This window comes from Vombatus ursinus, unplaced genomic scaffold (genome assembly GCF_900497805.2).
Source record: "Vombatus ursinus unplaced genomic scaffold, bare-nosed wombat genome assembly UNPS02014798.1, whole genome shotgun sequence".
Classification (NCBI taxonomy): Eukaryota; Metazoa; Chordata; class Mammalia; order Diprotodontia; family Vombatidae; genus Vombatus; species Vombatus ursinus.
Window position 1 is genome coordinate 5,439,246 of NW_020954576.1, and position 13,957 is coordinate 5,453,202.

The 13,957-nt window shown below is 39.5% G+C and overlaps 1 protein-coding gene across 1 annotated transcript in view; it reads left to right on the top strand.

Moving 5' to 3' along the window:
- The first annotated feature begins 4,680 nt into the window (after positions 1–4,680).
- The window catches only part of LOC114050170 (disrupted in schizophrenia 1 protein-like), a 508,708-nt gene continuing 499,431 nt past the window's right edge, over positions 4,681–13,957 (top strand). The window contains exon 1 of the mRNA XM_027871792.1: positions 4,681–4,791. Coding sequence (XP_027727593.1) covers positions 4,692–4,791 — 100 coding nt within the window. The 5' untranslated portion in view covers positions 4,681–4,691. The remainder of the gene's footprint in view (positions 4,792–13,957) is intronic.

The window sequence follows — 13,957 nt, forward strand, 5'->3', positions numbered from 1 at the left end:
ACCAAGTGAAATTGTATGAAGGGAGAATAGCCCTGGGGGAAATTCACTGTTAGTAGGCATGACCTGGTTGAAGATCAAGCAAAATACTTGGCACATAGTAAGCTCTTAATAAATGCTTATTCATTCATTCATTCATTCATTCATTCATTGGTAGGGGCTCAAGAGCTATGGTTTTGAATGAGTATTGCTCTACAAAGTGCCTCAGACCTGGGGTAGTTTTGGGGAGTCCATGATATGTGATTCTCAACACAACACATGAAGTGAGTATGTCCTACATTTTCTAGATGAGGAAACCTTGCTCAGATAGATGACATGATTTACCAATAGTTATGGAGCTGGTAAATCAGAGGTGGAAATAAAATCTGCCTCTGCTCATTCTCATTCCTCTTCAGGCTGTGCTCCAGATTTATTCTACTATCCTGAAGCCTCACCATATCCCTGAATTTTCACTTTAGCCTTGGAATTCACATATTGGAAGTACCTTCCACTCCTGTGGCCTCTCCCTCCTCTGATTGGATGGCTCCTCTCAGAACCTCTATTTAAGGAGGACACTCAGGCCACTGATGTCTGATTCCTCTCTAGGCTTCACTCAGGACTTCCTCTACCATGCCTCCCTCATGGGGTACCTTTCTCTTCTCCCAGCCCCTTTTCAGGTTCCTTTTATGTATTGTCTTCTCTCATTAGAATGTAAGCTCCTTGAAAGCACACACTGCCTTTCTTTCTACTTGTATTTATATTCTCAGCATTTAGCACAATGCTTGGCACATAGTAAGTACTTAATAAATGGTAGTTGATTGACTGATTCCAAATATAGTCTTTGTAGTATACCAAATCTATTCCCAAGAAAGGCAAACATGTCTTGATAAAATCATTCAGATATTATTTGATGTTGGATTCTATCAAAGTGATTGTTCTGATATTCTTCTCCATCCCTCTGGGGACATATTTGGAAGCTCTAGATGTCATATCCTAAATACTGCAGCTGGATGAATCTTTTTAAATCATGCCATGTTTCTAGACTATAGGGAACATGATATTTCTTTGTATTAATAGAGTGCCATGCACATACCCAGGAATGCTGATTTTGATCATGATTAATTTCCCTCTCTTACTCAAAAACCTCTAATGGCTAATTGATGACTGGAGGACAAAATTTCAGCTCCTGAACCTTTCCTACCTTTCCAACCTTATCTGCTATGATTATTCCATCTGGAACCTTGAAATCTAGCTAAACCTAGGTATCCACTGAATCTCCATTTTACCTCATTGATCCTTGTCTCAGAATGATGTTGTTAGGCCACTACCATTCTCCAACATGAGGAGAGGGGTAAATTGAAGGAAAGGAAGATCAGCTACCTTCTTATTGTTTGTCCCTCCTAGAATGCTTTTTCTCCTCCTCTCCATCTAGCTAAATCCTTCCCATTTCTCAAGATTTAGCTTATATCCTGTCCTCTTTGTGAAGTTCTTCCTGTACACAGTGGATTCTCTATCCCCTGAACTCTGCATACTTTTAAAATCCATGCCACTTTTTTGCCACATAATCACTTATAGCTTTGCTTTATTGTTTATTTTTCCCATGTCTAAGATCCTATTAACTTTTTTTTTTACTCCTCATATTGAACTTGTAGTGGTCTAAAACAGAGGTGTCAAAAACATGGCCCACAATATTCTTGAGTGCACTTAAGCCATGTAATTGGGAAATACTTAACAAAATAAATAAAAACATACCAAAACATAGATAATAATTACATTTTAAAACTAAGTCAATATGTAGTTGAGGCCATTCTTATGGATAGTTTAGTGGCCTTTGCTTCTTTCTGAGTTGGACACCATTGTTCTAAAACCTTAAAATCTTTTACATCATTAGAACCAATGTTTTCTATTTATCCTTGTTATGTTTTATTTGATTGGATTCAGCCCATTACTCTATCCTATTGAAACTTTTTGAATTTTTTTTTGTTTTTCAACATGTTAGCTGTTGCTTTCTTTTTATGTCATCTGCAAATTTTGCAAACATGTTATCTATGCCTTCATCCATGTTATTGATTAGAATGTTGAACAGCACAAAGCCAAGGACAGATCCCTTGGGGACTTCATTTGAGACCTCCTTCCAAGGTGGCACAGACATCCCCATCACTATTTTTGTCAACTAGGTCTGAAATCATCTAACTGCTTTATCACATGGTCCATATCTTTATGTACCCCACTGCCCGTACTCCCACTTAAGTGGTTGTTGAAGGAACAAAGAAACGACCCCTAGGATGACTATTCTGTTAAGGAGAGGTCAAAGACACCTGGAGTAGTGATGGACCCACCACAACAGCAGTAGGGAGTTGATAAGAATTCAGATGCCTGAATTTTGTTTACGTTACTTTCATTATGGGGCTGCTATTACCTATACTCCCATTTCTTCCACTCTACGTTGTACCTGTCTTGCCATTATCTTGCCACTGTTTCCTTCTCTCACCTGGAACAGCACCCTCCTTCGGAACAGAGACCAAGCCTCCTTTCCTTAGGTGATTTAACCCACTCAGCTTTGAAGCTCCATCTTGGGGTTCAGCTCTTGATTTGTGAGAAACTACAAAACTCACCTGATTACATCTTGCAGGCTCAAATTCATCCAAACTAGAACATTTGGAACATTTTGCCATTTCTTCTTCTGGGAATAGTGATCAAATAAGTACTGTCAGTGCTTCTGGGAAAGGACATGGCCATCACTACTCACATTCTTTTTCTTTTTTAAAAAAATATGTATATATATTTTTAGGCAATTGGGGTTAAATGACTTGCCTAGGGTCACACAGATGGTAAATGTCAAGTGTTTGGTCTGAGGTCGGATTTGAACTCAGGTCCTCCTGACTTCAGGGCCAGTGCTCTATCCACTGCACCACCTAGCTGTCCCCCAAAAATATTTTTTCATTTATTTCATTTCATATTTCCCAATTACAATAATTTTTTAACATTCATTTAAAAAATTTAGAGTTCCAAATCCTCTTCTTCCTTCTGGACCCTCCCTCACTCCCTGAGAAGGCAAGCAATATAGAAATAATTATACATGTGAAGTCATGCAAAACATATTTCTACGTTAGCCATGTTGCAAAAGAAAACACACACACAAACAGAAAAACGAAGTGAAAAAATATGCTTCAGTCTGCACTCAGAGTTCATCAGTTCTCTCTCTGGGGGTGGATAGCATTTTTTCATCATGGATCCTTTGGAAACCACTCATTATTTTTGTGATTTCTCAGACAAAAACTGTTTCTCTGGCTATGACTCTGCTATGTGTTGCTCCCCACTATTATAAATTAAGCTACTGGAGGGCAGAAACAGTCTTACTTTTCTATTTGAATCACCAGTACCTAGCACCTGAGGTCGGGGACTAGAACTGTAGTGAACTAGGAAGTGAGGAAGGTGAGGAAAGTCCCTCTACCAATGCAGGTCAACACCTCTTCGGCAACTTACTGCCCAAGTACTGAGAGATTGTGACTTGTTCGTGGTCACCCAGCTAGTATGTGTCAGAGTCAGAACTTGAATTTATCTTCCTGGCTTCTGGTCCAGGAATGCAACATTGTTAAGTCGTGTCGACTCGTTGTAGCCCCATTTGTGGTTTTCTTGGCAAAGATACTGCAGTGGTTTGACATTTCCTTCTCCAGCTGAATTTACAGATGAGGAAACCGAAGCAAACAGGGTTATGCGACTTGCCCAGGGTCACACAGCTAATAAGTGCCGGAGGTCGAATTTGAACTCAGGGAAATGAGTCTTCCTGACTCTGGGCCGGGCGCTCAATCACTGAACCACGTTCCGCTATTAGGCAATGCCTTTCTAACCGCTATGCCATCACTGGCACATTGAAGGTGCTTAATATAAAGTTTTTTCATTCAATTAGTCATTCTTTACCCCGAAATTTCCTACCACTCTACTCCACCTCACACATCTACGTTTTTTTTTTTTAAATTTTTTTTTTTTTTTTTGGCTAAGCAATGGGGTTAAATGACTTGCCCAGGGTCACACAGCTAGTAAGAGTTACGTGTCTGAGGCTGGAATTGAACTCAGGTCCTCCTGAATCCAGGGCCGGTGCTCTATTCACTGTGCCAACTAGCTGCATCCCCTTTTTTAACACCTACGTTTTTACCCTTCCCCAAATTTGTAAGCTGGGGGATTTCCTTTTATTGTCTATGCCATAGACATGCCATGTTCCTTAATCCTTAAATTCTATATCATAATTCCTTTATCCCTTATCCTTATCTTTTCTTCCTGGGTTCAAAGCGCAATGATTGAATGAAAGCAGAAACCAAACTTTCGGAAGCCCAGAAGGGAAGACTGTGGCCCCCAGAACCAGAGTTGGAGAAAACTCGAGAGGGGCTGGTGGGCGCCTAGAGAGCTCTGCAATTTCACGGAAATCACGGTCCTGGGAGAAGGAAGACGTCTCCTTGTTATCCCCCATCCCCTTCTTTTCACCACTCCCCATCCAGCTCTGGTTTCATGCTTCCTTGGCTGAAGGGCCAGGCCTGGGTCTTCCTAGGGGAGTAGATCGTGCAGACAGAGAGCCGGAGAAACGGAGGGAGAGAAGAGGAGGAGGAGTCCAGCCAGGCTGGAGCTCCCACCCTCCTCGCCCCCGCCTTCCCACTCCCCGAGCTCTGGCGGGGGTGGAGAGGAAGCAGCGGGGGTAGCAGACCTCGGAGGGAGGATCGATGCTGGGCAGGGGGCAGCGGGGTGCCCCGGCAGCCTGGGACAAGCGCCCAGAGCAACTGAGGGGCAGCGGCAGAAGCAACAGCGGGGGTCATAGCCCTGGTAAGAGACTTCCACAGCCACCCAGAACAGAGCTTCGAACAGGGTCCCTCCAGCTTCTCCCGTCCCTCTCCACTCCCCCGAACGGGCGCGGGGGGGGGGTCGGGGTAGAGACTTTCGCCACCCCTCTTCTGAGAGGGATTTGAGCGGAGTAGAGAACTGAAACTGGTTATTAGATTTTGGGCTGGGGTGTGTAGTAGAGGTTGACATCCAGGAAGTAGCAAAGATTAACAACCGCAATTCAAATCGCCCCATTACAGCGGGGAGAAACTGAGGCACAGAGCAGTTGAGGGCCGTGCCTAAAGACATACAGAGTCAAAACTGAGAGTGCCGTGGCTGTCTGTCTCCTGGTACAAAGCTCCTTTCCCTGACTAGTACGTGTTTATTTATTTATTTGGTTTAAGAACAAGAGAAGGAGGGAACTCTCTGTCTGTGATCTGGTAGGCTGTTTTGTAAATCAGCGTGGTTTGGGATCAGGGCTGGACCGAGTCCCTGCCCACAACGCTCATAGTCATTCGGGTGGGTGTGTAGCTTTTCGTGTTAACCGGGGCTTCGGGGTTTGTTTTCATTTCGATCAATTGCAGGAAACTGACTGGACAAGAGCCCTTCTCTGTGCATTGAACCTCCCCTCCCCACTTCCCTATGTCAGCGGCCCTTGTCTTGGGGGCAGGGCACCATGGATTTAGGAGTACTATAGTACTAGGAAGAGCTAGGAGATTCCCCAATTTCTGCCCGATCAGCAAAAAACAATTCTTAACTATCCTTCGATTTCTGGGGCCCCATCTCTACTGACTGATCATGAAGTCAGGCTAGGGAGATGAGGAGAATGGAAGAGGGAAGGCTTGAAAGGAGGGTGATGAGAAGATTGAGAAAATGTAGTCCTGGTACCGACCCCAGTCCTGGGCAACATAAACAATTTAACGCGGGGCCACATCTGATTTAACAGCACTACATACTGCATGCCAGGGTTCACTGAGGGAGTCCCCGACAGGTGGTAAGAATAATAATGTTAACAGAAATGGTGATACTACATTCATTAAGGTAGCCTATTAGTTCTGAAGAATTCAATTACCTCAGTTCAGTTCCTTCTGAAAGTGTCTGCAAAGGAATGAAAAACTTTCATATGATGTTAAAATGGTTATGGTTATACTATCCTGCAATAAATCCTCCATCTTCGACTCTTGGGAGTGTTTTCCCTGGCTGTTCTGCATGCCTGGAAGGCCTCCACTCATCTCCTCTGGCTTACCTGGTTTCTTTTAAGTCCCACCTTTTGCAAGAAGTCTCTTCCAGTCCTCAATCTTAGTGATTTCCTACTGAGACTATTCCAATTTATCGTATCATCTATCTATCTATCTATCTATCTATCTATCTATCTATCTATCTATCTATCTACCTATCTAATCTTGTTTGTACACTATTGTGTGCATGCTGTCTCACTCATTAGATTGTGAGCTCCTTGAGAACAGGGACTGATTTTTGCCTTTCTTTTTATCCCCAGAGCTTGGCATAGTGCCTGGAACATGGTAGGAGCTTAATAAAGGCTAGTTGACTGACATATGAAAAAAAATATAATGCAAGGCCAGTTCAACTTATTGAAAAGCCTAGATGACAGAATATTGGAAATAATCATTTTAAGGTTTGCAAAGCACTTTACATACATGTTCTCATTTGATTTCGCAACAATCCTGTGAGGGTGGTGCCATTATTATTCTCATTTTACAGATGAGGACCCTGAGATTCAGAGAAGTTAGCTGACTTGATAGGATTTGGATTCAGAACAGCTCACTTGTCCAATTATGCCTCTAAACTAAGGGATGCTTGAATATTAGGCATTATTCTTAGGCAAGTCTTAGTGATTAATATAGATTAGGGGTGGCAGGTCCCCCACCCCTGATACAGATTATACAAGGAAATGGCAGAAACTGTGCAACACATCACAGAAGGCTATAAAAACCTAGCACTTAGTGAATATTTAGAAACCAATAGGGCAGAAAGACATTACAGATATGACTGTGCTTGTCACAGAGAGGAAATGACAGTTCCTGTTTGGTTTGGAGAAGCAATTCTCAATAGAAAATTTAGAAATGAAAGAAGCAAGTTAGTTGTAATCTTGCAGGTTGTTTTCCCCCATTATGTTTGAAATGATTTGGTTGACTTTTTTTTGTTTGAAAAATAGATGAAATTTGAATGATCCGATCCAGAATTTTATTTTATGACTTTTTGGTCAAAAGCTTACAAGGCAGAAGATCTTTAAAATGTTATGAAGATCAAATTGGGACAAAGTTAGAATTTCTGAGTGTAAAAATCACTACCAATTCAGAGTTGCTTTCATGAAAGAAACATCAGACCATTATTTTTGTTGTGATTATAATCAGCCAGTTTGCATTCTGGTTCCTAGGCAAAACTTTGTGTGAGGGCCCTTTCCAGTACCCTGATCCCAGAAGTGGCCTCAGCTGACCCACAGTCAATGTGGCACAGTGAAACCATGCTAGATTTAGAGTTAGAGGAACTAAGTCACTTACTAGCTGTGTGATTTTGGGCAAGTGACCTGAACTCTCTGAGCCTCAGGTATCTCATGTGTAGCATGACTGGATTGGACTTGATCTCCAGGGTCTCCTCTAGCTCTAAATCTATGTTCCATGGGCCTTCCCTTCTTTCTTCTCCCCTTCCTATTACACATGATCTCCTTCCCCCAAATACAGACAGCAAAGAATATTTGAATAACAGTCCAAATAATAAATATTGCCTTCACAGAACTGACAAAGTGAATCTAGCCCATCTCTATCACAGGTGATAGGAACAATACTCTTCACAGTGGTATTATTACTGGTTATATAAATTAACTATTAAGAACCAGTTAACTAGTTAATATTAATACACTCATTAAGGCGAATGATCGATTATGCAACATCTCCTTAAAATGTGTATAAAGAAATATGATACTCAGACATTTACTAGCTGTGTGACCCTGGGCAAGTCACTTAACCCCATTTGTCTCAGTTCCTCATCTGTAAAATGAACTGGAGAAGGAAATGGCACACCCCTCCAGTATCTTTCCTAAGAAAACACCAAATGGGATCATGAAGGATCGGATACAACTGAAAAGACTGAACAACTACAACAATAAAAGAAACATGAAGCTTTCACATGATGCCAAAAATGTTATACTATTATGACCATGTTATGTGTACTATGCTTCGTACATACTGTATACAGTTATTCTGTGCTAAGGCAGACCTTCAATAATTTGGAATAATAAGGAATGGTAAATTTGATTTAGTGAAAATTTGAGTTGGGACCTTTTTGAATAATAGGTTCAGTACCTAATGGCTGTGTGACTTCAAAGGTTTATTATTTCCATTTTCTGTACTTCAATTTACTCATTTGTTAAATTAATATAATCTAAGTGCATTGGGCTATAACTAGGATTGAGACCCCAGGATACCGATTTGAAGGTTTTGTTTCTTCTTTCCTCTCTTCGACTGCTATCTCTGTGTATCAGGCCCAGCAGTCTCCTGGTGGGCTGTACCCCATGGGTGACCAGGATCCCTCATCTGGCCCACTACCTAAGGCTCCTTGCTGTGGTGTTCCTCTATTGGGAATTGCCTCCTTTCAATAAACCTCTGGGAGGGCTCAAATGGTTCTTTTGAGGGCATTGGCTGCTTCATCTCCTTTAGTGAATATATTTGCAGTTAGACTTTCCTCTATGCCAGTGATGTCAAACTCAAATAGAAACAGATCCATGTGGGCTGCATGTTGACTTAGAAAACCACAAATTAACATTATCTATCTTGTATTATAATTTTTATTTACTTTGTTAAACATTTCTCAACTATATTTTATGCTGATTTGGGTCACACTCAGGAGTTTTGCAGGTTGCCTGCTGCCCCTTGAGTTTGATGGTCTCTGATCTAGTCTACTTCCACCTGGTCTTCCTACCAGGTAAAAGAATTCCTATTCAGAGCTCTATATTATATTCCAACCTCACAGGATTATTGTGGGGAAAGCACTTTGCAAGCCTCAAAACACTATAGATATGGGAGGTATTATTATTCTTAGCTACTACTAGGCCAGAATCTCTTGCTAATGTAAGTCTTTATTTTCTTTCTTTTTTTTTTCTTCCTCTCTTTTTCTCTCTTTCACTTTCCTCAGGTTAACTATTTTTAGAACAATAATGTGGGTATAGTATATATATATAGTATGCATATTGTATGCTATATATATATATACATGTATAGTACGTGAATTTCAGCAAGGCATTTGACCAGTTTTTTTTCCACATACAAGTGTTTAGTGCAGTGCCTGTAGTAATCACATAGTAATCATTTAATAAACACTTTTCCCTTCATTCATCCTTGTGGATAGAATGGAGAGATGTGGGCTACAGAATTACTGTCAAACTCAAATAGAAATGGGGTCCACAGCTACATATTGACTTAGAAAACCACATATTGACCTTGTATATGTTCTATTGTGTTGTTATTTATTTTGTTAAACATTTCCCAATTACATTTTAATCTAGTTCTTTCTTGCTTTACTTGGTCAGGAATTTTGCTGCAACTGCTGACATTAACTTTGATACTCCTGGGAAAAAGGCTGGTATAGTTGAGGATTTGTAACTAACATGATTTTAGTCTGCTACATTAATCAAAACCATGTGTCCACAAAAATAGCAGTGATAGGGCTACAGTACCAGATTTTCTCAGGTCAAACCAAATGTTGATTCTTATATTCAGTTTGGGTCACCACATTTTAGAAAGAACATTAACATATTAGAACATATCCAGAGGAGGAGAAAAACAAACAAACAATTAATCAATACTCATTAAGTGCCTATTGAGTGCCAGGTACTATACTAGGTATTGGAGACAAATATAAAAGTCCCTATTCTTAAGGAGCTTATGTTCTACTAACAAGATAGTAAGGGGACTGTGAAATCTACCATTATAAGATCAGCTGAAGGGAAGGAGACTTTGGGATGCAGTATGAAGTCTTCTTTTTGAAAATTTAAAATTTAAAAATTCTCTGCTTCTCCCCTCCCTCTCCCCATCCATCAAGAAAGCAAGAACAAACAAAACCCATTACAAATGTGTATAGTCAAATAAAACAAGTTCCTGCATTAGTCATGTCCAAAAATATGCTTTAGTTTGTTCTCCGAGTGAGTCCATCACCTCTCTATCTGGAAGTAGATATCATGTTTTATCATGAGTCCTCTGGAATTGTGGTTGGTCATTGCGTTGATAAGAGTTTCTAATCTTTCAAAATTGTCTTTGCAGCATTGTTGTCGTTGTATAAATTGTTGTCTTAGTTCTGCTCACTTCATTTTGTATCAGTTCACGTAAATCTTCCCAAGTTTTTCCTAAAACCATCCCTTTATCATTGCTTAATAGCACAATAGCATCCTATTAGATACATATACCGTAACTTATTCAATCCAATTGATGGGCACCGCTTTCGTTTCCAGTTCTTTGCTGCCACAAAAAGAACTTCTATGACTATTTTTGTACACATAGGTCCCTTTCCTCTTTCTTTGATCTCACTGGGGGCATAGACCTAGTATTGGTATCACTAGGTCAAAGGATATTCATAGTTTAATAGATTTTTTGGTATATTTTCAAATTGCTTTCCAGAATGGCTGAGCCAATTCACAGCTCTACCAACAGTGTGTTAATGTTATTTTCCCTTTTTGTCAACTTTGCCAATCTGATAGATATGAGGTGTTACCTCAGACATATTATAATTTGTATTTCTTTAATTATTAGGGATTGTGAACATTATTTTGGTATATTTATAGATTTCTTCTTCTGAAAACTGCCTATTTATAGCCTTGGACCATTTGTCAATTGGGGAATAGTTCTAAATTCTTCATGAAAACTTTTTTTTAAACAGTGGAAGGATTACCATGTGAAAGAGAGATTAAACTCATTTAGCTGGGCTCCATATGGTACAATTAGAAGTAATGAATAGACATTTCAGAGAGGAGAATGTTATATGTCAAGTCAGAGTAAGGCTGGTCTGGTGGTTCCAATTCAGTATGAAAACTAAATGAGATACTTATAGATCATTTAACAACTAATAAAAGGAAGTTTACTTAGTAATATCATACAATTACTAAATATATTATAATATATTATTGGATACTCAGGATACTAGGATAATAGAATACTATTACTAGTATATTATAGGATACTCAGCAAGGATATAGTATTGATTCAATTAGGCATAGCTTTTCTGCCTCTGTATACTTGCCATGGAGCCACATTAGTAAGAAGAGTTTGTGAAGCTTGAGTTCTTGACATTTTTTGTGCTGGTTTTTTTTACGTAGTCCACTAGAAAACTTTATAAATGGTTAAAGCCTTGGACCAATTAAGTCTTAAGGATCAATCATATTTCACTGTCTTTTAAGAAAAAGCTAGCCTAGTGTACAGGGGGTAGGGCTTTAAGAAAAGTTAGTCCAGTCTATGTGACAGGGACTTTAAGAAACATTATTCCTGCTGCAGAGAGTTTTTGCTTAGTAGAAGGAAAATCTCCTGAACAATTAGATGTATCTGAAAGTAGGAAAGACTCCCTTAAAGGGCTACTGGATTTCCCATCATTGGGGATTTTCAAGTGGAGGCCAGATGACCATTGGTAAATGTTCTAGGAGTATTCTTGTTCAAGAATAAACTAGATAATCTCTTAGGTCTCTTCCAATTTTAGGATTAGTTATTGAGAGTTAGAATGATCAAATCACAGAACTTAGAACAAAAAGAGATCTCCAGAGATCAACTGGTCTAGTTCCTCACTCTTAGGCATTGGTAAGCTATCATTACCCCATTTTGCAGATGAGATGACTAAAGCTAATAGAGGTTAAATAACTTCTTCAAGTTCACAGATCTCATTAGCGGGATGGATGAAGGAGCACTCAAGTCTCCTGACTCCTATGCCAGTGCTCAAATGAAACAGAACAAGTTGCTTTGGAGTTAGAGGAGTTGGGTTTAAATCTCAGCTCTGCTACTGTAAGGATAAGTGAGTGATAAGTGGTAATATAGCAAAGTTTTAGGGAGTAGTCTTCTATAATTCCTTAGCTCCTGCCAAGAACAAGTGCATATAATGGAACAGAACCTAAACAGATTGTTCTGCCAATGCTAAGCCAATGTTATTGATGCACCTAGGTCATGATAAACTAACCAATGAAGAAATAGTGGGATGATAGTTCTGAGAAATAAATAGTTGTATTGAAGTAAGTTCTAGAAAATAGTTACATTGAAATAAGCTCTGATAAATAGTTTAAATATTGTAATATTTAAATAAATATTTAAAACATTAATTTTAATGAATCATAACAATAATTTAAACTATTAACATTAAACTTTAAATAAATAGCTACAAATATTATGTTACAAATATTCTACATGAATTATTTTTAGATACCCTTAGAAGTTATTGTTCTTTTATCTATATAGAAAGAATGTTGTGGATTTCTCTTGCAGAGAAATATGTACATCCCTATCAAAACTTATCTGTCCTGTGTCTGATTTCATTAAACTTTTGCCCTGTGTCAGGTGATGCTAGGTGCTGTTTAGTTACCTAAATTGACTACTTAACCCATGAGTGGGTTCTGCTGGCTACTAGCCTGATCTTAATCAACAATGAAGACTAGGCACTAAACAGTCCCATGCTTAACTCAGTAGTTATGTTCTACTCAACATCAGAGGGGTCTTGGCAGGGTGGGGAGGGGGGATACCAAGCTCTCTAAGGTTCTCAGATAGCTGACAACCTCTATTCTCCAGCTTCCATTTTTTGCAGAGATAGTGCTTGTATCACTAATTTAGATTTGTGGGCTTTATGGCTCAGACTAGGAAAATCCTCCCTTTCCCTCTTATGCTGCATTTCAATGAGCCCCAATAATATGAGCATGGCATATGAGGCAGCTAGATGGTTAAGTGGATAGACTACTGGACCTACAGTCAGGAAGACCTGAGTTCATATGGCCTCAAACACCTAGTAGTTGTGTGACCTTGGGCAAGTCACTTAACCTCTGATTGCCTTAATCCATTGGAGAAGGAAATGGCAAACCACTCCAGTATCTTTGTCAAGAAAACCTCATGGACAATATGGTCCATGGAGTTATGAAGAATTGGACATAACTGAACAACAAGAATAACAAATGATGAAACTGTACAAGCATAATTGACTCTAGTTTTTACTCATTACCAATAAAAAAGTATTAACACCAAACATGTGTGTATCTTTGTATGTATGTATGTATGTATATCTATTGTGCCAAACTTAGGGTGCTAAAATAAGTCTATACTTCCAAACTAAGAATTTCAGAAATAAAGTTTAGCTGCCTAGACTAAAACCTTTCCATTAGCAAACCTCCCCATTGCAGGAACTAGGAAGTGTCTCCCATCTGCTTTTCTAATCATGACCCTAAGGTGTGCAATCAATGGGACCTGGGGTATTTACCTTCCCACCACATTTCTGTTCTTATGCCTTGTCACTGGATAGGTCCTCTGATTTGGTTTTCCAATTAAATCTCACCTGTAAAATGAGTGGAGTTGGTCTGGATAATTTCTAGGTTCCTTCCAGCTTGAAATTTATGTATATGTGACTGTGTGAATGATTTGGGATTTCACTGGTGTGAGTACTCCCTTCAGTGATCACTGGTGTGAGTACTCCCTTCAGTGATATGATCAGAGATTCTTCATGCCTTTCTACCCTCCATGACCCTTGCTTATATATTGAACCTGTCATAGAGGATTCATTGAGCACCCTGGAGACCTTCTCCCTATTCTTTTTGTATCTCCTTTTGTATGTCACTTTGATTTTCTATTTGTTGTCCTTTATTGCTGCAAGATCCTCTTCTCCCAATGTTTGTCTCCCACTCCCCCCAGTATTCTGGTTATATATGCCTTCTATGGTGATTCTTATTTATCTTCTTGAACATGTCATCGTTGCTAATGTGGGGCAATGTGTTTAGGAAACCTTTTATACTTTGGGCACTTTTCCTCTTTCATCCACTTTGTTTTCCCATTATATATGGTTATACTGACCTCTTTTCTCATTAATGCATATTTTACTTAGGAGGCTTTATAACATCCCAGAAGTCGAGAACATTTAGAGCAGTGGTTCCCGAACTTATTTGGCCTACCACCCCCTTTTAAAAAAATTACTCAGTGCTCCC